Source organism: Pelodiscus sinensis, chromosome 5, assembly GCF_049634645.1.
Source record: "Pelodiscus sinensis isolate JC-2024 chromosome 5, ASM4963464v1, whole genome shotgun sequence".
NCBI lineage: Eukaryota > Metazoa > Chordata > Testudines > Trionychidae > Pelodiscus > Pelodiscus sinensis.
Window position 1 is genome coordinate 134609675 of NC_134715.1, and position 23440 is coordinate 134633114.

A 23440-nucleotide genomic window follows, 5' to 3' on the forward strand; every position below is an offset into this window, starting at 1 on the left:
GGTCCCGGGAAGAGGGGGTGGGCTGGGGGACATCGGGTGGGTGGCTCTGTGCCGTGCCAGGTGCAGGGTCTGCTGGCTGGGTGCTGGCAGGCTTGCACCTGGCACGGGCACCGTAGCCAGCCCGTGCCCCTTTAAGAGGTCCGGGGCCGGGAGGGGGACAGAAGAGTTTCCCTGGTGTTGGCCAGAGTGGCCACCAGGGAAAGCTGGGGAGGGCTAGCCTCCCACTAGTTCAAATTAAGGGGCTACATACCCCTTAATTCGAACTAGTAAATTCGAACTAGGCTTAATCCTCGTAAAATGAGGATTACCTAGTTCGACCTAAGCGCTCCGCTAGTTCGATTTAAATTCGAACTAGCGGAGCGCTAGTGTAGCGGCTATGAATGTTAGTTCGAACTAACGTCCGTTAGTTCGAACTAACATTGTAGTGTAGACATACCCCAACACACATCCCACCCTGACACACCTTAGAAAGGCCCCTCTCTAAAAACTACAGCCTTACACTGTGGTACCCATCACCTCCTACTTCCCCCTTTCCCCGGGCCTCTGACATTCACATCCTTGACTCACCAAAGTTCTTTCAGCTGATGGTGACCCCTGCTCTGGGACAGGTTAAGCACAATCCTGCTTCTCTGTATTCCCACAATAACTACAACCTTGGGAACCATATTTCACTGCCCCAGCATTTCGTACTAAGTTGATGTATCTCCAAACCCAGCCCAAATCGATCCCTTTGACACCTCCCTATCCGCTATGTAAGCAACCTAGGAGCAAACTCTATTTACATAACCACACCCATGTCCTTCCCCCTCCCAGCCAGCCGCAGGGACGTGTTCATTCAGACCCTGCTTATGCTTGTGACAGGCGCTTCCACCTTGGGCTGGCGCTTAGCTCCGGCACCCTCCCTCCTCACAGGGACCTTGAGCCCGGGCTGCAGTCTCAGCCAGAGCAGCCCATGCCCCGTAAGCCCAAGCGGGCTTGTGCAGACTTTTCTTTGCTGTGTAGACACACCCTTTGAGCTGCACCCAGAGCAGGAGCAAGCTGTGAAACTTCTAGCAATGGGCCTAGTGACAGGGAGCAGATGGAGAGCTGGCTCCGTAACTCAGCCACCCAGGTGGGTCCCTGCCGGCGGCTGGCTGAACGCTGGTGGGATGGCATGGGGCTGTCGCAGGGCTCTCTGGCTCATGGAGAACTCTTCCAGCAGGTTCAGGCTGTTGGGTAACCCAGGCTCACGTGGGCTCAGAGCGATCCCGGCACAGCGCTGAGTTCCCCTATTACTGTGATGGTCCCAGCAGCCTACGGGGGGCGTTAATGCAGCATTTCCTTCCCTGGTGCATTTCCAGGTTCTTGGGGTGTCTGTGTCTGGCTGGCAGTGTGCGTGCCCGGGGGGGGGCAGAGTGACCCCCGGGCAGGCTGTGCGCCCCATCGTGCTGCTTTTTGGAGAGTGAGCCACTGGTGCCCAGCGAGGTCGTCTGGGTTCTCGCCAGCAGGCCTGTTCGCCGGCCTGGTGTGGGCGTGCCAGTCCCAGAGCCAGATTCTCTGCCCGTGTGAGTCGGCAGAGCTAGGCCAGCAGGGATCAGGCCCCAGCGAGGGAGGGGGCTGCTTGCTACCCTGACAGGTGCGTGGGAGGGTGGCTGCTGCCGGGCCAAGGCGGAGCCGCGACGCCCAGGCCCTGATTCTGCCCCGTGCGAGCTGGCGGGGGCGCGAGGCGTCACGAATGCTGCATCCTTGGCACGTCTGGCGCCCTCGGGAACGTTCTCCGGAGGCCTGGGGCCACCTGCTGGACGGTCTGTGCCTGTCTGCTGCCAGGTCTCCCGCCCACTGCACCCTCCATGGGAACAGCAGCACGGCCAGGCCGGGCCAGGCTAGCAGCCCCTCTCGCCCGCGGGCCCAGGAGCTTCAGAACAGAGCAGTTACGGAGAGACCCAGGCCCTGACCTCCAGCCCCAGCTCCTGCCACTCCCAGGCGTAAGCAGAGGGCAGCCTGCCTTGCCCTCATCCAAGATGGCCGCCCCCAGGATGCCTGCATCCAAGATGGCTTCCTTAGTAAGCAACCCTGGCAGCTTCAACATGGCTGCCCCCTGACTTGCCCTCATCCAAGATGGCCGCCCCCGGATGCATGCATCCAAAATGGCTTCCTTAGTAAGCAACCCTAGCAGCTTCAACATGGCTGCCCCCTGACTTGCCCTCTTCCAAGATGGCCGCCCCCTGGATGCATGCATCCAAAATGGCTTCCTTAGTAAGCATCCCTGGCAGCTTCAACATGGCTGCCCCCTGACTTGCCCTCATCCAAGATGGCCGCCCCCTGGATGCCTGCATCCAAAATGGCTTCCTTAGTAAGCAACCCTAGCAGCTTCAGCATGGCTGCCCCCAGCCTTGCCCTCACCCAAAATGGCCGCCGCCATGGGCGCTCTGAGCAAAGATGGCGGCTCCCCGTTTGGTTCAGGCTGGCGAGCTGGGCTGCCCTTAGCTGACATGGCCGACGGGGCGTCACTGGGAGCCGGTCCAGGCTTTCCAGCGCAGCCTCCCCGTGGAGCGGCCCGAGGGGCGGGGCCGCGAGAAAGTGAAAGTGTCGGAAGCGCCGCGCGCAGCGACCCCCCCCCCCCGGCCGCGAGGTGAGAGCGCGGGGGCAGGGGGAGCCCGGGACGGCCCCCCGAGACAGAGCCCCCCCCCCGAGACAGAGCCCCCCGTTCTGCCCCCCGCCCCCCCGAGACAGAGCCCCCCCCGAGACAGAGCCCCCCCCAGGGACAGAGCCCCCCCGTTCTGCCCCCCGCTCCCCCCGTGACAGCCCCCCCCCGAGACAGAGCCCCCCCCAGGGACAGAGCCCCCCCGCTCTGCCCCCCTGAGCCCCTCCGAGACAGAGCCCCCCCGCACCCCTCCCGGGGCAGAGCCCCCCCGTTCTGTCCCCCGCCCCCCGAGACAGAGCCCCCTGACCCCCCCGTCCAGAACCTGCCCCCCCCAGGATAGGGCCCGACCCCTGACCCCTCCCCCAGGACAGAGCCCTCCCTGCTGTGTAGCCCTCCCCTGCACACCGCTGCCCCCCCCGGGATAGAGCCCCCTGCTGCCCCCCCCCACAGTTTTGTGCCCCCCACTGAGACCCCCCCCAGGTGCACAGGCCCCAGCTGAGCCCTTCCTCCCTGGGTGAGCCCCCCCTGCTGGGACAGCACTTAGGGGAGGAACCCCCCCCCCCCCGCAGGAGACCCCAGACGCTCGCCCCACCCCCGGGAGAGGTGGCTCCGGGCCCGGCCATGCCCCGTCTGGAGGAGGTGGCCAACGTGGCGCTGCGGGTGCCCAGCATCGTGGTGCTGGACCTGCTCTACCGCTGGGACGTCCAGGCCTTTGCGGAGCTGCTGCGGCCCCAGCTGGAGGAGGCCTCGCTCCGGCGCCGCGCCCTGTGGCTCGCCTACTACCTGGGTGAGGCGCCCGGGGGCCACGGGGTGGGGGTGTCGGTCCTGCCCTGGGGCCACCTGCCCTCCTGTGTCATGCAGCCAGCGCGCTTGGCTCCTTCGCCCCGTCCCGCTGGGCGCTGCGTGTCTGCTGCACGTGGGGGGAAGGCTCCGGAGGAGCAGGCGGTGCCCGCGTGGGGCACGAGGGCATGGGCGGAGACTGGGGGTGCTGCTCCCCACACTGGCTGTGTGGCTAGCAGGGGGCACAGTGCTCATGTCACACTGCCCCCGGGCACGGCCCTCCCTCAGCCTCGCGGGCGCCGAGGGATGGACCACGCGGTCACGGTAGCGAACGCCGCGGGCCCCGGAGCGCGCAGGGTGTCCCGTTCTACTCCAGCGCTGGCTCCGTGTGGAGAGGGTGTGGCGGCACGTTGGGGTGCCCCGCCTCCTGCACCCCCGTAGTGGCACGAACAGACTCCACCAGCCGGTAGAACAGAGGGAGTTTACGTTGGGGTCCAGGTGGGCCGAGCCTCGTGCGTCTCCCACAAGCACCGGAGCGGGGCCGACATGAAGTGGGACCCCCGGTCCTTGAGGACCTCCTGGGGGAACCCCACCCTGCTGAAAAGGGCCAGCACTGCGTCTGCCACCGTGTCTGCCTCGATGGAGGGCAGAGCCACGGCCTCGGGGCAGCGGGGAGCCGTATCCACGGCTACCGGGATGTACTTGTTCCCCATCCGGGTCGCCTGGCCGACAGGCCCCTCTGCCTCCATTGCTGCCTTCCACAGCCGCTCCTCTATACGGGGTAGAGACCCCCAAGCCGCTTTCCTCCCATCTTGGGCCTTCCCGCCCCCTGGCAGGAGTTGCAGGACCGACAATATCGCTGCACGGCCGCAAATATCCCGGTCAGTAGAAGTGTTGGAGCAGCCTCAGCCGGGTGCTCCGGATCCCCCGGCGTCCCTCAAAGGAACGTTGTGGGCCAGATACAGCAGCTTGCGGTCATACTTTTGGGGGACGACCAGCTGCCGCTGGACCCCCCATGCCCTCGCCCTCCTGGGGGGGAAGCCATTCCCGGAACAGGAATCCCCACTCCCACAGGAATCTCTCCTGAGGCCAGCCTGGTCCCTCAGCCTCTGCAAGGCGGGGTCTGCCTGCACCGCAGCCTGGAATTCAGCCACAGGGGCAGGAATCGGGACCTGTTCCCTGCCCCTACCTAGGTCCGGAGTCCCAGCCTGGCTGGACCCCGTGTCCGCTGGGATGGGACCCTGAGCCCCCTGCAGGGAGCCCTCCCCTGGGTCAGGGTCACCAGCCTCTCGCTGGCTCTGGCTACGGACGGTGATCAGGGCCCCATGGGGTCCGTCTGGCCACTCCTCTAGGTCACCCTCCATCAGCACCTCTGTGGGCAAGTGCCGGTGACCCCTAGTTCCTTGGGGCTCTTGGCCCCCCATTTCAGATGCACCCAGGCTACGAGCACCTTAAACAGGGTCCCGTCTATGCCCCTCAGGGTCAGCTGAGTGTTGGGCACCATGTGGTCTGGGGCTACGACCTCGGGCCGGGCCAGCGTCCCCTCCGCCCCCGTGTCCCAGTAACCCGTCACCGCCCTGCCATCCACCTGCAGGGGCACGAGGCTCTCACCCTGCCGGGGCCGCCCCGCCCCCACCCGGTACACGGAGAAATCTGCCTCCGGAGGGTCAGATCTCCCAGGGGAGGGGCACTGAGCATCCTCCCCCTACTCTGAGCTGAGGTTTGCCTGCCAGCCCCTGCCTTTGGGGCAGCCTGCCCTTCCTCCCGCCCCAGCCAGTTAACCCTGGGAAATCCCAGGTCTCAGTGCCTGGTGCACTGAGCCCTCTTGTGGCCTTTTTGCCCGTAGCGATGGCAAGTTAGGCCCTGCGGGTCCCTTTGGGCCGGTTCTGTCCGGGCCCTGGCTGGTTCTCTGGGGCGCAGATGACTGGTCCTGGTCCCTGGGGCTCCCCTCGTCGGTGCCTCTCTCCGTCGCTCAGCCGAGAACCGGTCTCTGCGCGATTCCCTCTCTCGCCGCGATTCCTGTTCACACCCGGACCGGCTCTCCATGAACTCATCTCCCGGCCTCCTGGGGGGGTCTCTGGTCTTCGGTCCTTGAGCCACAGCCTCAGGCTGGGTGTGCACGTGTGACGGCGCGTTGGAGTTTTCCTGTCTCCTGCACCCCCGTAGTGGCACGAACAGACTCCCCGAGCCAGTAGAATAGAGGGAGTTTATTGCTTCTCCAGGGTACAGCACAGCACAGATGGAATCTGGTTACAGGAACTGGGGCTAAGAGGCCTCAGTGCCCCCCCCTTGAGATGGGGGGTGGCTGGGCCCTACAATCCCAGCCCCCCTCCCTAGCTCCTTCTCCCCTGCTTCCTAGACAGAAACTAAAGACTGTCCCTTCCAGCCCTGCCCCCCAGCCAGGGGCGTCATTCCCCCTTCCTTTGTTCCTTTCCTTGGGGGGTAGCTGGTCAGACAGGTTGAGAGACCCTCTTTGCATAATGACTCACCCCCCGCCCTGCTGGGCCGTGCTGCAGCCAGCAGCCAGTGGAGGTCACCCACAACCCACTGCCCAGCATAGCAGCCTGCAAGGTACCCCCACTACGTCACAGCAGGCTTCATAGAACTGCTCCATCTGATCAGCTTAATCAGGTCCCTTGCGGGTCTGGGCTCCGACTCCAGACACCCACTTGCGGCAGTATTGCACCCGGCGGGAGGCCAGGTCTCCCATGGCTCCTTCTGCACCCCCCGGAACTTCTTCCTGTACGTCTCGGGGGTCAGCCTCCTTGACCCGCTGGTAATCCCCTGGCTGTAGGTCCTCCGGCTGGTTGAGCACCCCAGCAGCCTCCTGGTTCAGTGCGGGGATGAGCTCCTGCAGCCAGTCAGCTGGGGGGACCCGTTGCAGTCCACAGGCCCTCTCAAAGGAGCTGAGGAGCCCGTCTATGTCGCCCATGTCCTTCAGTTGGGCCACCGTGAGCCTCTCCAAGCGTCTGGCAGTCCTGGGACCCTGGGGCCCATCCGCACTCAGCGCAGCCGGGGCCCCGCCGGTTCTCCGCTCTGCCATGGCCAGCTCATGCTGCCGCTGCCTCTCTCGGTCCTGGACTTCCAATTCCTTCATCCACAGCTGGATCTGCAGCCGCTGGAGCTCTGTTGGGTTGGACCCTGCCCTGGACGAACTGCGGCTGGCAGGACTTTCCTGGGAAGCTGTCCCGTCTCCCCGGCGGGCTTCAGTTCTCCACCCCCTCTGGGAGCCTGACACGCTCCTAAGGGGGGGTCTGGCTGCCCCCCACGGGGACAGGATCCCAGCCCCATGGCTGGTCCTTCTCTTCCAGCTGGGCAATCAGCTGGGCCTTGGTTGCTTTCTGCACAGGCAAGCCCCTCTCTCTGCACAGCCCCACCAGCTCTGCCTTCAGGAGTCGGGCGCAGGCCATCGCCCCGCCGATCCCCTCGGTGCAGACTCACCGGCCTAGTGCTGCAGCGCCCCACGATTCCCAGGAACCGCTTCGCTCTGTCTCCAGCACGCCTGGCTCTACGCCCTCTCCCTGCTGCAGCGCCCCACGACTCCCAGGAACCGCTTCGCTCTGTCTCCAGCACGCCTGGCTCTAAGCCCTCTCCCTGCTGCAGCGCCCCACGACTCCCAGGAACCGCTTCGCTCTGCCTCCAGCACGCCTGGCTCTAAGCCCTCTCCCTGCTGCAGCGCCCCACGACTCCCAGGAACCGCTTCGCTCTGCCTCCAGCACGCCTGGCTCTAAGCCCTCTCCCTGCTGCAGCGCCCCACGACTCCCAGGAACCGCTTCGCTCTGCCTCCAGCACGCCTGGCTCTAAGCCCTCTCCCTGCTGCAGCGCCCCACGACTCCCAGGAACCGCTTCGCTCTGCCTCCAGCACGCCTGGCTCTAAGCCCTCTCCCTGCTGCAGCGCCCCACGACTCCCAGGAACCGCTTCGCTCTGTCTCCAGCACGCCTGGCTCTACGCCCTCTCCCTGCTGCAGCGCCCCACGACTCCCAGGAACCGCTTCGCTCTGTCTCCAGCACGCCTGGCTCTAAGCCCTCTCCCTGCTGCAGCGCCCCACGACTCCCAGGAACCGCTTCGCTCTGCCTCCAGCACGCCTGGCTCTAAGCCCTCTCCCTGCTGCAGCGCCCCACGACTCCCAGGAACCGCTTCGCTCTGCCTCCAGCACGCCTGGCTCTACGCCCTCTCCCTGCTGCAGCGCCCCACGACTCCCAGGAACCGCTTCGCTCTGCCTCCAGCACGCCTGGCTCTACGCCCTCTCCCTGCTGCAGCGCCCCACGACTCCCAGGAACCGCTTCGCTCTGCCTCCAGCACGCCTGGCTCTACGCCCTCTCCCTGCTGCAGCGCCCCACGACTCCCAGGAACCGCTTCGCTCTGCCTCCAGCACGCCTGGCTCTACGCCCTCTCCCTGCTGCAGCCCTGAGCCGGGTGTAATGGGCAGCTGCGCGGGCGCCCAGCATAGGGGAGCGGGTCGGGTGCTGTCCCGGGCTGTGGGTGGGCAGCGCCGTGCCGGGAGCCTCGGGCCGGGCTGACGGGTGTTTCTCTGCCTTGCCAGGCCACGTGCTGTGTGCGGTGGTGCTGCTGCTCCCGCTCCGGGCCCTGGTGAGGCTGTACCTCTACAGCCTGACGCTGCTGCTGCTCTTCGTGGGGCACCAGACAGCCAGGTGAGCCCAGCGACCCGCCTGCCTTGCCCCCAGGGCTCCGCTCTTGCCACGGGCAGGCCTCGGGCACCCCAGTGTATGCGGCTTTCCCAGGGCAAGTGGGGCCCGGCTGCCCACTTCGTAGCGCTGGCTGCCAGGGCTGGAGGTGGGCGCTGCCAGGCTGGGACTCCGACGCCGGGCCCTGGGCTGCCGGGTGGAGGATCGCGGGCGCGTACCTGGGGCTGGGGGACCGCAGTGGGTCGGGGGCGCTGCGGCTAAGGGCTCCTCTCTCCTTCCAGGGACTACGTTCGCCATGAGCTGGAGGCCGAGTTCCGGGGGGCCGTGTTCCAGGACCCCGTGGCGCTCAGCCGCTTCATCACCGCCCTGACGGGTGAGGCTGCCCCGGGGCACGTCCCTGGGGCCCCTTCCTGAGACACCCTCCCTGCGGGGCCAGCTCCCCTCCCCCTTCAGCTAGGGGATCAGCTGGGAGCCTCCAGGCTGGGGGGTGGCCACGTGGGTGTGTCCCAGGGCCATGGCGTTCCCCAGAAACGGGAGCGGCCGTAGCGCGTGTGACGTGGCAAAGAGGGCGGCCAGTGGACGCCGGCGCCCGGGGCGGCCCTGCCATGGTCCGGGGAGACCGCTGCAGGCTGCTCACCCAGCGTCCCAGGGCGCGCGGGGGCCAGCTGAGCAGCACCCCGGCGCATCCCCGAGCCCCGGCCGTGTCTCTGCTCGCCCTGGAGCGTGTGAATTCACACCCCTGCTCCGGCGTCCAGCGCGGCTGGGCAGGACGTAGGGCTGGTCTGAGCGCGGCTGGGCAGGACGTAGGGCTGGTCTGAGCGCGGCTGGGCAGGACGTAGGGCTGGTCTGAGCGCGGCTGGGCAGGACGTAGGGCTGGTCTGAGCGCGGCTGGGCAGGACGTAGGGCTGGTCTGAGCGCGGCTGGGCAGGACGTAGGGCTGGTCTGAGCGCGGCTGGGCAGGACGTAGGGCTGGTCTGAGCGCGGCTGGGCAGGACGTAGGGCTGGTCTGAGCGCGGCTGGGCAGGACGTAGGGCTGGTCTGAGCGCGGCTGGGCAGGACGTAGGGCTGGTCTGAGCGCGGCTGGGCAGGACGTAGGGCTGGTCTGAGCGCGGCTGGGCAGGACGTAGGGCTGGTCTGAGCGCGGCTGGGCAGGACGTAGGGCTGGTCTGAGCGCGGCTGGGCAGGACGTAGGGCTGGTCTGAGCGCGGCTGGGCAGGACGTAGGGCTGGTCTGAGCGCGGCTGGGCAGGACGTAGGGCTGGTCTGAGCGCGTAGGGCTGGTCTGAGCGCGTAGGGCTGGTCTGAGCGCGTAGGGCTGGTCTGAGCGCGTAGGGCTGGTCTGAGCGCGGCTGGGCAGGACGTAGGGCTGGTCTGAGCGCGGCTGGGCAGGACGTAGGGCTGGTCTGAGCGCGGCTGGGCAGGACGTAGGGCTGGTCTGAGCGCGGCTGGGCAGGACGTAGGGCTGGTCTGAGCGCGGCTGGGCAGGACGTAGGGCTGGTCTGAGCGCGGCTGGGCAGGACGTAGGGCTGGTCTGAGCGCGGCTGGGCAGGACGTAGGGCTGGTCTGAGCGCGGCTGGGCAGGACGTAGGGCTGGTCTGAGCGCGGCTGGGCAGGACGTAGGGCTGGTCTGAGCGCGGCTGGGCAGGACGTAGGGCTGGTCTGAGCGCGGCTGGGCAGGACGTAGGGCTGGTCTGAGCGCGGCTGGGCAGGACGTAGGGCTGGTCTGAGCGCGGCTGGGCAGGACGTAGGGCTGGTCTGAGCGCGGCTGGGCAGGACGTAGGGCTGGTCTGAGCGCGGCTGGGCAGGACGTAGGGCTGGTCTGAGCGCGGCTGGGCAGGACGTAGGGCTGGTCTGAGCGCGGCTGGGCAGGACGTAGGGCTGGTCTGAGCGCGGCTGGGCAGGACGTAGGGCTGGTCTGAGCGCGGCTGGGCAGGACGTAGGGCTGGTCTGAGCGCGGCTGGGCAGGACGTAGGGCTGGTCTGAGCGCGGCTGGGCAGGACGTAGGGCTGGTCTGAGCGCGGCTGGGCAGGACGTAGGGCTGGTCTGAGCGCGGCTGGGCAGGACGTAGGGCTGGTCTGAGCGCGGCTGGGCAGGACGTAGGGCTGGTCTGAGCGCGGCTGGGCAGGACGTAGGGCTGGTCTGAGCGCGGCTGGGCAGGACGTAGGGCTGGTCTGAGCGCGGCTGGGCAGGACGTAGGGCTGGTCTGAGCGCGGCTGGGCAGGACGTAGGGCTGGTCTGAGCGCGGCTGGGCAGGACGTAGGGCTGGTCTGAGCGCGGCTGGGCAGGACGTAGGGCTGGTCTGAGCGCGGCTGGGCAGGACGTAGGGCTGGTCTGAGCGCGGCTGGGCAGGACGTAGGGCTGGTCTGAGCGCGGCTGGGCAGGACGTAGGGCTGGTCTGAGCGCGGCTGGGCAGGACGTAGGGCTGGTCTGAGCGCGGCTGGGCAGGACGTAGGGCTGGTCTGAGCGCGGCTGGGCAGGACGTAGGGCTGGTCTGAGCGCGGCTGGGCAGGACGTAGGGCTGGTCTGAGCGCGGCTGGGCAGGACGTAGGGCTGGTCTGAGCGCGGCTGGGCAGGACGTAGGGCTGGTCTGAGCGCGGCTGGGCAGGACGTAGGGCTGGTCTGAGCGCGGCTGGGCAGGACGTAGGGCTGGTCTGAGCGCGGCTGGGCAGGACGTAGGGCTGGTCTGAGCGCGGCTGGGCAGGACGTAGGGCTGGTCTGAGCGCGGCTGGGCAGGACGTAGGGCTGGTCTGAGCGCGGCTGGGCAGGACGTAGGGCTGGTCTGAGCGCGGCTGGGCAGGACGTAGGGCTGGTCTGAGCGCGGCTGGGCAGGACGTAGGGCTGGTCTGAGCGCGGCTGGGCAGGACGTAGGGCTGGTCTGAGCGCGGCTGGGCAGGACGTAGGGCTGGTCTGAGCGCGGCTGGGCAGGACGTAGGGCTGGTCTGAGCGCGGCTGGGCAGGACGTAGGGCTGGTCTGAGCGCGGCTGGGCAGGACGTAGGGCTGGTCTGAGCGCGGCTGGGCAGGACGTAGGGCTGGTCTGAGCGCGGCTGGGCAGGACGTAGGGCTGGTCTGAGCGCGGCTGGGCAGGACGTAGGGCTGGTCTGAGCGCGGCTGGGCAGGACGTAGGGCTGGTCTGAGCGCGGCTGGGCAGGACGTAGGGCTGGTCTGAGCGCGGCTGGGCAGGACGTAGGGCTGGTCTGAGCGCGGCTGGGCAGGACGTAGGGCTGGTCTGAGCGCGGCTGGGCAGGACGTAGGGCTGGTCTGAGCGCGGCTGGGCAGGACGTAGGGCTGGTCTGAGCGCGGCTGGGCAGGACGTAGGGCTGGTCTGAGCGCGGCTGGGCAGGACGTAGGGCTGGTCTGAGCGCGGCTGGGCAGGACGTAGGGCTGGTCTGAGCGCGGCTGGGCAGGACGTAGGGCTGGTCTGAGCGCGGCTGGGCAGGACGTAGGGCTGGTCTGAGCGCGGCTGGGCAGGACGTAGGGCTGGTCTGAGCGCGGCTGGGCAGGACGTAGGGCTGGTCTGAGCGCGGCTGGGCAGGACGTAGGGCTGGTCTGAGCGCGGCTGGGCAGGACGTAGGGCTGGTCTGAGCGCGGCTGGGCAGGACGTAGGGCTGGTCTGAGCGCGGCTGGGCAGGACGTAGGGCTGGTCTGAGCGCGGCTGGGCAGGACGTAGGGCTGGTCTGAGCGCGTAGGGCTGGTCTGAGCGCGGCTGGGCAGGACGTAGGGCTGCTCTGAGCGCGGCTGGGCAGGACGTAGGGCTGCTCTGAGCGCGGCTGGGCAGGACGTAGGGCTGGTCTGAGCGCGGCTGGGCAGGACGTAGGGCTGGTCTGAGCGCGGCTGGGCAGGACGTAGGGCTGGTCTGAGCGCGGCTGGGCAGGACGTAGGGCTGGTCTGAGCGCGGCTGGGCAGGACGTAGGGCTGGTCTGAGCGCGGCTGGGCAGGACGTAGGGCTGGTCTGAGCGCGGCTGGGCAGGACGTAGGGCTGGTCTGAGCGCGGCTGGGCAGGACGTAGGGCTGGTCTGAGCGCGGCTGGGCAGGACGTAGGGCTGGTCTGAGCGCGGCTGGGCAGGACGTAGGGCTGGTCTGAGCGCGGCTGGGCAGGACGTAGGGCTGGTCTGAGCGCGGCTGGGCAGGACGTAGGGCTGGTCTGAGCGCGTAGGGCTGGTCTGAGCGCGGCTGGGCAGGACGTAGGGCTGGTCTGAGCGCGGCTGGGCAGGACGTAGGGCTGGTCTGAGCGCGGCTGGGCAGGACGTAGGGCTGGTCTGAGCGCGGCTGGGCAGGACGTAGGGCTGGTCTGAGCGCGGCTGGGCAGGACGTAGGGCTGGTCTGAGCGCGGCTGGGCAGGACGTAGGGCTGGTCTGAGCGCGGCTGGGCAGGACGTAGGGCTGGTCTGAGCGCGGCTGGGCAGGACGTAGGGCTGGTCTGAGCGCGGCTGGGCAGGACGTAGGGCTGGTCTGAGCGCGGCTGGGCAGGACGTAGGGCTGGTCTGAGCGCGGCTGGGCAGGACGTAGGGCTGGTCTGAGCGCGGCTGGGCAGGACGTAGGGCTGGTCTGTGCCCCGCGCTGCAGGTGGGCCGGGCAGGCGGGTGCGACACCCGCTCAGTTACACGCTGCAGCCCTGGCCAGTGCAGCTGTTGGGGGAGCAGGCGGCAGCTCCCGGGGGGGGGGTCACTAGCCGGGCCGGCCGTGCATCGAGCAGACTGAAACCCACTGGACGGACGGCTCCGGCTCACGGCGCTCGAGGGGCACAGCGACCCCTGGTGGCTGGTCGGAGCCTGGCCCCTCCCTCCCGTGCAGCCTGTGCCGGGCCCTCGGGGAGCAGGGCAGCAGTGGCAGGGCGCTGGAGACGGGTCCCCCATAACCCGGCCCCTTTCGCCTGAGGCTCGGGAGGCCCCGGCCACGCCCAGTGACGCGCAGACTCTGCCCGGGCCCGGCAGGGGCAGCAGTAACCACGTGGCGAGATGGGGAGGCGGCTCGCCACGCCCGACGAGGAGACGCCGCAGGGCAGGGAACAGCACCAGGGGGCCAGGCTCCGGCCCGCGTTCTGGGCGCTATCTGGCCACGTGGCGAGACGGGGAGGCGGCTCGCCACGCCCGACGAGGAGACGCCGCAGGGAACAGCACCAGGGGGCCAGGCTCCGGCCCGCGTTCTGGGCACTAGCTGGCCACGTGGCGAGATGGGGAGGCGGCTCGCCACGCCCGACGAGGAGACGCCGCAGGGCAGGGAACAGCACCAGGGGGCCAGGCTCCGGCCCGCGTTCTGGGCACTAGCTGGCCACGCAGTGAGATGGGGAGGCGGCTCGCCACGCCCGACGAGGAGACGCCGCAGGGCAGGGAACAGCACCAGGGGGCCAGGCTCCGGCCCGCGTTCTGGGCGCTATCTGGCCATGTGCCGGGAAAGCCGGTTTGCGGGGGGGTGGGAAGGGGCCGGCGGCGAGACCCGGCCACGCTGCAGCGCGCTAACCGGCCTGCTCTCCCTCCCCGCCAGGCCAGGTCCTCGTGAGCTCCCTCTGTGCCCTCCTCGTGCGCAGCAGGCAGGTGTGGCTGTTCTGTGCCCCGCTGCTGCCGCTGCTGGCCCGGCTCTGCGGCCTCCCGCTCCCGGCGCTTCCCCTGGTCAACACCTTTGCCACCTTCCTCACCGTGGCGGAGGTGCTGTACGTGGCGGCCTCCCACCTGCCGGCGCCCGGGCACCTGGCGGCTGCGGCCTGCAGGGCGGTGGCTCAGGTGAGCAGCGGCTTGCGGGGGGCGGGGGGCAGCTCGGGGCAGGTCACACAGCGCCGGCTCCTCCTCCCCAGGGCCTGCAGCTGGACAGGCTGGTGGGGCTGGCCATGGCCCTCTGGAGCCAGCTGGCCATTCCCGTGCTGTTCCTGGTCTTCTGGCTGGTGCTCTTCGCCCTCCGGGTCTCCTCTCTCCTGGCCTCTTCCAGCGGCCTCCCTGCCCAGCAGGGGCTGCTCTTCCTGTTCCTCAGCAGGTAGGCAGGGCGGCGGGGTGCCGAGCGTGGCTGTTGCATGGTCTGGGATGGGTGGGGACCTCAGGCCGTCCGGGACCCAGGGCCCCCTCTACCCCACGGCGGGCTGGAGCGCAATCTCCCAGGCTGGGCCCCCCAGGCCGTGGGGTGCGAGGGGAACGTGGGGAGAGTCTCTGCTCCCCGTCCCCGGCTCGTCCCCGAGGCCCCTGCGGCAGAGCCTGGCCCGCCTGCTCCCCGTCCCCGGCTCGTCCCCGAGGCCCCTGCGGCAGAGCCTGGCCCGCCTGCTCCCCGTCCCCATGGCTCGTCCCCGGGGCCCCTGCGGCAGAGCCTGGCCCGCCTGCTCCCCGTCCCCGGCTCGGGAGCGTCTCACCCCGCGGGGTCTCTTGGCAGCGTGGCGGAGTGCTGCGGCACGCCCTACTCCCTGCTCGGCCTGGCCTTCACCGTCTCCTACCTCGCCCTGGCCGTGCTGAGCCTCTGCAAGTTCTACCTGCTGGGCCACGCCGCCTTCCAGAACGGCCACGTCATGCACAGGTGAGGGGCTGGCCGGCGCTGCAGTGGCGGGTGCCTGGGTACCGGGGAGACCTGCGGGTGCCGGTTGGCTCGAGCTAGCTCCGGGAGCGAGCCGTGGCAGCGCGGGCTGAGCTGAGTGCCGGCTAGCTCGGCTCCGTGCCCGTGGGCGGCAGGCGCTGCTCTGACTGCAGGGTACCAGCCGGCTCTGGGGCAGGATGGGCATCGTGCCACCTTCCTCGGGAGTGCAGCAGGGCGCTGCGCCCGCTCTCCCTCGCCCCGTCCCGCACGCTGGGCCTGACTCTTGCGCCCGCACCGGCACGCTCCCTGCAGTTACGAGGGCCGCCTGCTCGGATAGCCAGTGCCGTGTGCACCAGCGAGTGTGTCCGTGCACTGCACGCGCTGTTACCAGGGCCGCCTGCTCGGGTAGCCAGCACCGTGTGCACCAGCGAGTGTGTCCGTGCACTGCACGCGCGGTTACCAGGGCCCCCTCCTCGGGTAGCCAGCGCCGTGCCTGGCCATGTGCACCAGCGAGTGTGTCGTGCACTGCACGCGCTGTTACCAGGGCCGCCTGCTCGGGTAGCCAGCGCCGTGCCTGGCCGTGTGCACCAGCGAGTGTGTCCGTGCACTGCACGTGCAGTTACCAGGGCCGCCTCCTCGGGTAGCCAGCGCCGTGCCTGGCCGTGTGCACCAGCGAGTGTGTCCGTGCACTGCACGCGCGGTTACCAGGGCCGCCTCCTCGGATAGCCAGCGCCGTGCCTGGCCGTGTGCACCAGCGAGTGTGTCCGTGCACTGCACGCGCTGTTACCAGGGCCGCCTCCTCGGATAGCCAGCGCCGTGTGCACCAGCGAGTGTGTCCGTGCACTGCACGCGCTGTTACCAGGGCCGCCTCCTCGGATAGCCAGCGCCGTGCCTGGCCGTGTGCACCAGCGAGTGTGTCCGTGCACTGCACGTGCGGTTACCAGGGCCGCCTGCTCGGGTAGCCAGCACCGTGTGCACCAGCGAGTGTGTCCGTGCACTGCACGTGCGGTTACCAGGGCCGCCTGCTCGGGTAGCCAGCACCGTGTGCACCAGCGAGTGTGTCCGTGCACTGCACGCGCTGTTACCAGGGCCGCCTCCTCGGGTAGTCAGCGCCATGCCTGGCCGTGTGCACCAGCGAGTGTGTCCGTGCACTGCACGCGCTGTTACCAGGGCCGCCTCCTCGGGTAGCCAGCGCCATGCCTGGCCGTGTGCACCAGCGAGTGTGTCCGTGCACTGCACGCGCTGTTACCAGGGCCGCCTGCTCGGGTAGCCAGCGCCGTGCCTGGCCGTGTGCACCAGCGAGTGTGTCCGTGCACTGCACGCGCTGTTACCAGGGCCGCCTCCTCGGGTAGCCAGCGCCGTGCCTGGCCGTGTGCACCAGCGAGTGTGTCCGTGCACTGCACGCGCTGTTACCAGGGCCGCCTGCTCGGGTAGCCAGCACCGTGTGCACCAGTGAGTGTGTCCGTGCACTGCACGCGCTGTTACCAGGGCCGCCTGCTCGGGTAGCCAGCACCGTGTGCACCAGCAAGTGTGTCCGTGCACTGCACGCGCTGTTACCAGGGCCGCCTGCTCGGGTAGCCAGCACCGTGTGCACCAGTGAGTGTGTCCGTGCACTGCACGCGCTGTTACCAGGGCCGCCTGCTCGGGTAGCCAGCACCGTGTGCACCAGCAAGTGTGTCCGTGCACTGCACGCGCTGTTACCAGGGCCGCCTCCTCGGGTAGCCAGCGCCGTGCCTGGCCGTGTGCACCAGCGAGTGTGTCCGTGCATTGCACGCGCTGTTACCAGGGCCGCCTCCTCGGGTAGCCAGCGCCGTTCCTGGCCGTGTGCACCAGCGAGTGTGTCCGTGCACTGCACGCGCTGTTACCAGGGCCGCCTGCTCGGGTAGCCAGCACCGTGTGCACCAGTGAGTGTGTCCGTGCACTGCACGCGCTGTTACCAGGGCCGCCTGCTCGGGTAGCCAGCACCGTGTGCACCAGCAAGTGTGTCCGTGCACTGCACGCGCTGTTACCAGGGCCGCCTGCTCGGGTAGCCAGCACCGTGTGCACCAGTGAGTGTGTCCGTGCACTGCACGCGCTGTTACCAGGGCCGCCTGCTCGGGTAGCCAGCGCCGTGCCTGGCCGTGTGCACCAGCGAGTGTGTCCGTGCACTGCACGCGCTGTTACCAGGGCCGCCTGCTCGGGTAGCCAGCGCCGTGTGCACCAGCGAGTGTGTCCGTGCACTGCACGCGCTGTTACCAGGGCCGCCTCCTCGGGTAGCCAGCGCCGTGCCTGGCCGTGTGCACCAGCGAGTGTGTCCGTGCACTGCACGCGCTGTTACCAGGGCCGCCTCCTCGGGTAGCCAGCGCCGTGCCTGGCCGTGTGCACCAGCGAGTGTGTCCGTGCACTGCACGCGCTGTTACCAGGGCCGCCTGCTCGGGTAGCCAGCACCGTGTGCACCAGCGAGTGTGTCCGTGCACTGCACGCGCTGTTACCAGGGCCGCCTCCTCGGGTAGCCAGCGCCGTGCCTGGCCGTGTGCACCAGCGAGTGTGTCCGTGCACTGCACGTGCGGTTACCAGGGCCGCCTGCTCGGGTAGCCAGCGCCGCGCCTGGCCGTGTGCCCCAGCCGCTCCTGGCTTAGACCCCGGGGCGCTTGGCCTCCAGCAGTTGTTGGGCCCACCCGAGCCCGGTTCTCCTGCTCCCCTGCAGGGGCGTGACCGAGGGCGTGACGCTGCTGCTGCTGGCTCTGCAGACGGGGCTGCTGGACCTGCAGATTCTGCAGAGAACCTTCCTCCTCAGCATCATCCTCTTCATCGTGGTGACGTCCACCCTGCAGTCCATGATCGAGATAGCCGACCCCATCGTGCTGGCGCTGGGGGCTTCGCGCAACAGGTACCCGAGCCCTCGGCCCCGCTGCCTGGCCCCGTGCCACCCCGCACCGTGCTGCTGGCCGCCTGGGACGCCACGCGGGCGGGGCTCCCTCCACAGGGCCCCAGTGCCCTCGCGGGGCTGGGATCGGCCCCTTGGGCCGGCTCCCTCTGCGCCCCCCCCCGCCTGGGAGCCGGTGCCAGGCCCCAAGGACTGGCCGCGAGGGGATGCAGAGCAGTGAGCCGAGCTGCCCGGGCCCAGGACCCCCGTGCTGGGTGTGTCCCTCGGGCGCCGGAGCCTGCGGGCTGGCAGGGCCCTGACCCCCTCTTCCTCCAGGAGCCCTTGGAAGCATTTCCGCAGCCTCAGCCTGTGCCTCTTCCTCCTGCTCTTCCCCTGCTTCCTGGCCTACAAGCTCGTCCGCTTCTTCCACATGGACTTCTGGCTGCTCATCCTGGTCTCCAGCTGCCTGCTCACCTCCCTGCAGGTACGTCTCTCCCCCCCCCCCCGCAGGTACGCCCCTCGTCCCCCAGTGCCTGTCCCCTTCCTGCAGGTACGTCCCTCGTCCCCCAGTGCCTGTCCCCTTCCCGCAGGTACGTCCCTGTCCCCCCAGTGCCTGTCCCCTCCCTGCAGGTACGTCCCCCAGTGCCTGTCCCCTTCCTGCAGGTACGTCCCCGTCCCCCCAGTGCCTGTCCCCTTCCCGCAGGTACGTCCCTGTCCCCCCAGTGCCTGTCCCCTTCCCGCAGGTTCGTCCCTGTCCCCCCAGTGCCTGTCCCCTTCCCGCAGGTACACCCCTCGTCCCCCAGTGCCTGTCCCCTTCCTGCAGGTACGTCCCTGTCCCCCCAGTGCCTGTCCCCTTCCCGCAGGTTCGTCCCTGTCCCCCCAGTGCCTGTCCCCTTCCCGCAGGTACGTCTCCGTCCCCCCAGTGCCTGTCCCCTTCCCGCAGGTTCGTCCCTGTCCCCCCAGTGCCTGTCCCCTTCCCGCAGGTACGTCTCCGTCCCCCCAGTGCCTGTCCCCTTCCCGCAGGTTCGTCCCTGTCCCCCCAGTGCCTGTCCCCTTCCCGCAGGTTCGTCCCTGTCCCCCCAGTGCCTGTCCCCTTCCTGCAGGTACGTCCCCGTCCCCCCAGTGCCTGTCCCCTTCCTGCAGGTACGTCCCTGTCCCCCCAGTGCCTGTCCCCTTCCCGCAGGTTCGTCCCTGTCCCCCCAGTGCCTGTCCCCTTCCTGCAGGTACATCCCCGTCCCCCCAGTGCCTGTCCCCTTCCCGCAGGTACGTCCCCGTCCCCCCAGTGCCTGTCCCCTCCCTGCAGGTACGTCCCCGTCCCCCCAGTGCCTGTCCCCTTCCTGCAGGTACGTCCCCGTCCCCCCAGTGCCTGTCCCCCTCCCTGCAGGTACGTCCCCCCAGTGCCTGTCCCCTCCCTGCAGGTACGTCCCCGTCCCCCCAGTGCCTGTCCCCCTCCCTGCAGGTACGTCCCCCCAGTGCCTGTCCCCTCCCTGCAGGTACGTCCCCCCAGTGCCTGTCCCCCTCCCTGCAGATACATCCCCTGTCCCCCCAGTGCCTGCCCCCTGCCTGCAGGTACGTCCCCGTCCCCCCAGTGCCTGCCCCCTCCCTGCTGGTACGTCCCCTTCCCCCCAGTGCCTGTCCCCCTCCCTGCAGATACATCCCCTGTCCCCCCAGTGCCTGCCCCCCTCCCTGCAGGTACGTCCCCATCCCCCCAGTGCCTGTCCCCCTCCCTGCAGATACATCCCCTGTCCCCCCAGTTCCTGCCCTCCTCCCTGCAGGTACGCCCCCCCAGTGCCTGCTCCCCTCCATGCAGGTACGTCCCCGTCCCCCCAGTGCCTGCCCCCCTCCCCACAGGTACGCGCCCCTACCCCTCAGTGCCTGCTCCCTTCCCTGCGGGTACACACACACAGCCCCCCCTCGCCTCACCGGGTCCCCAGTGCATACTCCCGCGGGAACACAGGACTGGGAGGGATTTCTGGGGCGGGGTCCCAATAACCACTCACCTGGTTCTCCGCATCCCCCCCTCCCCGGGAGGTGGCGTGGGGCCGGCCAGCCTGGTCGTCGTTGGCGACGAAGCCCCGCCCACCGATTCCGCCCCTCTGTGCCAGGTGATGGGCACCCTCTTCGTCTACGCCCTCCTGGTGGCGGAGCTGCTGTGGGACGCGGCCCTGGCGCGCACGGACGAGCTGGTCTACGGCGTGGGCGCGGTGAGCCGGGTGCTGGAGTTCCTGGTGGCCGTCTGCGTGGTGGCCTACGGCACCTGGGAGTCCGTCTTCGGCGAGTGGAGCTGGATGGGCGCCTCCGTCATCATCATCCACTCCTACTTCAACGTCTGGCTGCGGGCCCAGCTGGGCTGGCGGAGCTTCCTGCTGCGCCGGGCGGCCGCCCGCAAGATCCGCTCGCTGCCCAGGGCCTCCCGGGGGCAGCTGCGGGAGCACCACGACGTCTGCGCCATCTGCTACCAGGTGGGCCCCTCCCCGCGCCACGAAACCCCGCTCCCCGAGCACGCTGCCTGGGTTGAGGGGCGCCCGGGGCCCAAACCCCACCCCTGGCGGCCCACACTGCGGCCCAAGCCCCAACCCCTGGTGGGTTGAGATCCACAGGGCCCAACTCTCTCCTCTCCCCCCGGCTGCGCCCCATAGCGTGGGAAGGGGTGGCCTAGCCCTCGCTCAGTCAGCTGTTCTCGTCCCCCGGGCTCAGGCAGCACTGCTCTCCGGACCCCAGGGCTGGCGGTCGAGCGGCTCCTGCGGGGGGCCCAGCCCTGTGGGTGAGGAAGGGGACCCCGGGAATGGGAGGGATGCGCCGCCTGCCAGAGTCGGCAGCCCGCCGGGAGCAGGCGCCCACCCAGCTGTGCTGAGGCCCTGGGACCCAGCAAGGGGCCTCCCGGCACACGGCCCGGCAGGGCGCAGGCTGAGCGCAGGCCAGCGGGCCGTGGAGGGGAGGGGAAGGAGCATGTCCCGGATGGTCCCCGGGGTGCCGCCTGCGCCTCCCCTTGGGCCTGGCTCCCCTGGGCAGCCGCTCCCGCTAACCCCTCCTCTGCCGCAGGACATGGACGTGGCTGTGATCACCCACTGCGGCCACTTCTTCCACACGGCCTGCCTCCGCAAGTGGCTGTACGTGCAGGACACCTGCCCCATGTGCCACCAGCCCGTGAAGCCCGGGGCCGCCGAGGGGCCGCAGCCGGACGAGCACGAGCGGGCAGAGGGGCCCCAGCCGGACGGGCGCGAGCGGGCAGAGGGGCCCCAGCCGGACGGGCGCGAGCGGGCGGAGCCGGAGCCCGGCCCAGAGGGGCCCCAGCCGGACGGGGGCGAGCGGGCGGAGCCGGAGCCCGGCCCAGAGGGGCCCCAGCCGGACGGGGGCGAGCGGGCAGAGGGGCCCCAGCCGGACGGGCGCGAGCGGGCAGAGGGGCCCCAGCCGGACGGGCGCGAGCGGGCGGAGCCGGAGCCCGGCCCAGAGGGGCCCCAGCCGGACGGGGGCGACCGGGCAGAGCCGGAGCCCGGCCCAGAGGGGCCCCAGCCGGACGGGGGCGACCGGGCAGAGCCGGAGCCCGGGGCCGCCGAGAGGCCGCCTGAGAGTGGAGATGCCGGGGCTGGGGGGAGTCCGAGCGCCCCAGCTCCGGGCACCGGCACAGCTTTAGGGGGCGAGGAGCCCAGCTGGCAGGAGCCGGAAGACCCAGCATTGGCAGGGCCCAGCCTGCGTCCAGACGCTGTGCCCAGGGGCGAGGCCACGCACCCGGACCCGGCCGCGGCAGCAGGCCTCCACCACCAGTGTCCCAAGGAGGCTGCAGCCCGTGGCCACGTGCCAGTGCGGGGGGCAGAGCCCTGCTGGGAGCCCCACCCCGCCAGTGGCGAGGAGCAGGCCCCTGCCAGAGCCCCCCCCGGGGCTCAGCCCCAGCCCGGCGCGGGCGCAAGCAGGCAGCGTGACGGAGAACACGGAGGGGGCACGTAGCAGAGGCCGGCACCTCTCGTGGCTCCGCCGGCAGCCGCAGCCCCTCGTCGCGCTGGGCCGGGCAGGGGAGAGTGCGACCGCTACTGGGGGCGTAACCGCTGGGCCCGGGACGTGCCCGTTCAGCCCCGGACACGGGGCCGAGTGCCCCTTTGTGACTGTCCCCAGGCGCCGCCGGAGTCCCCGTCCTGCTGCGTCTGCCCCGGCTGCAGGGCCGGACCGCTCGGGGCCTGGGTGCCTGTGCCCCGGGGACAGCCAACGGGCCAGGCCCTGCGCCCGGCTCCGAGTGTCTCCCTGTGCCGGGAGGGCTGTGCCCAGGCTGCGGGAGCGGGGCGAGGGTGCACGGCGGGCACAGCACTTCCTGCGGCAGGCAGGCCCGTCGCTGTGCCCTGGGCAGGCTGGGTCTGCGGCGGGCGCGGGCCCTTCTCCAGGCCGGGCCCCGAGGGACGGGGGTGCGGAAGCCGTCAGGCCCTACGCGCCGTGGCGGACGCCGTGGCTGCCAGCGGAGACGGGCCGGCCTCGCGGGGCGGGAGCCACGTGGACAGGAGGCGTCCGCTCCGTGCCAGCGCTCTGCCGGGGGAGGGGCCCTCTGTGCCTAGGGCCTTTGTGTGACCCGCGGGCAGCCCCACAGCCGGCACGGGCCAGCCCTGAGTGCGGGGCTCCCTGCCGGGGGGGCTGCGGCAAGCAGGGCGGGGTGCTACAAAAGTGCAATTAAACTCCAGGGACTGTGTGTGCGGCTCGTCACCTGTGAGGGGCAGGATGGGCCCCGGGGTAACCCCCACAGCAGGGAACGGCCCCAGGGCAGCCTGGTCTCACCCCCCCCTCGTCTGTCCCCTCCCCGCCCCGGCGCTGCTGCCTGGCTCGGCCCCTTCGGCTCCTCCGTGCTGCTTAGCCGGGCTCTTCCCGCTCCGTCCGAGCTGGAGGGGACAGGCCCTGAGCCCCAGAGCCTGCCGGGGTGGGGAGCAGGCCCCTCTGCTCCCGTGGGGCCATGCGGAGGAGCAGCGGGGGGGCTGGGAGTTCGATTCACCCCCTTGAATCTGGCCTCTCAGCCCTCCTGGCCTGGCCCCTCTCCCAGCCCCCCCCCAACACCTGGGCTGCACCCTGCTGCTGGGGGGGCAGGAGTTCATTTCGGGCCTGGCTCCTCCTGCAGGGCCTGCTCTGCTGGGCTCGCGTGGGGCGGGGGGTCCGGCAGGCCCTGCGATCTCTGGCCACCTCGGCACGTGGCCCTGCTCCGGTTCGATCCCTCCCAGCTGCCCCGCTCCCCCCAGGGCCCACGTGCGCCGGGCCACGGCCTCACGCCCAGGCCTGGTACCTCCCCTTGCCCTGCCCCTGGGGGCACCAGCCGAGCCTCCGCCGCCTCCCACGTGGGGGGCAGCCCCAGGGCGCTGCTGGCCTGGCTGGGGGCTAAGGGCTGGCAGAGGGGCCTGGTGCCTTTCTGGCGCCTGCCACTAGATGGGGCAGAGGCCTTTCTGGCAGCGACACCGGGCGCCTGGGCAGCCCGCGGGGTCTCCCGCACGGCCCCAGCCCCGGGCAGCGCCTTTCGCATGGGGTCTGCCCAGGCGCTGGAGAGTCCCCCGGCCGGGCCCGTGGTCGTAGTGCGGCTGACTGGGGGCGCCCCACGGCCTGGGCCTTGTGCCCGTGGCTTCCCCCCCTGCGGCGAGTGGTGCCTGCTCTCCCCACGGCTGCCCGGCCAGAGCTGCAGGGGCAGCAAGTGACCCCCCAGCCCTGGGAGAGGAACCCCCCCCCCCCCCGCACTTACCCTGGGGCGAGAGGCTGGCAGCCACCCAGGACACTGCACAAGCCCATTAGCAGGGAGCGAGCGGCCCGCCCAGAGCCCCGGCTGGGGAGGTGAGAATCCCCCGGGAGCCTGCCCAGCCCCACCCCAGCCCCCTTGCACCCAGCCCTACTGGGCCCTTGCCCTGCCCCTGTCCCACCACCCCCTTGCATTTCCCCATGACCCTTTGCACCTCCCCTGGCCCCTTCCACCTCCCCCCCCTTGCACCTTCACCCCGCCCAGCCCCACACGCCAGCCCCCTTGCACCCAGTGCCAGCCCCCAGAAGCAGGGTTCCTGGGCCGGGCCCTGCAGTCCCCCCTCTGGGCGTGGTCCCGATCCT

General features: G+C 70.2%; 1 protein-coding gene across 1 annotated transcript; it reads left to right on the forward strand.

The window, feature by feature from the left end:
* Positions 1–3091: 3091 nt before the first annotated feature.
* Positions 3092–22055, forward strand: LOC142829726 (RING finger protein 145-like). Its single transcript, XM_075931122.1, is given in 11 exon segments — positions 3092–3410; positions 7948–8056; positions 8332–8423; positions 13531–13766; positions 13838–14013; positions 14401–14541; positions 17225–17407; positions 17720–17867; positions 19489–19845; positions 20426–21127; positions 21130–22055. Coding segments are annotated over 11 exon segments (2484 nt in total). The 5' UTR covers positions 3092–3244; the 3' UTR covers positions 21304–22055.
* The last annotated feature ends 1385 nt before the right edge of the window (positions 22056–23440 follow it).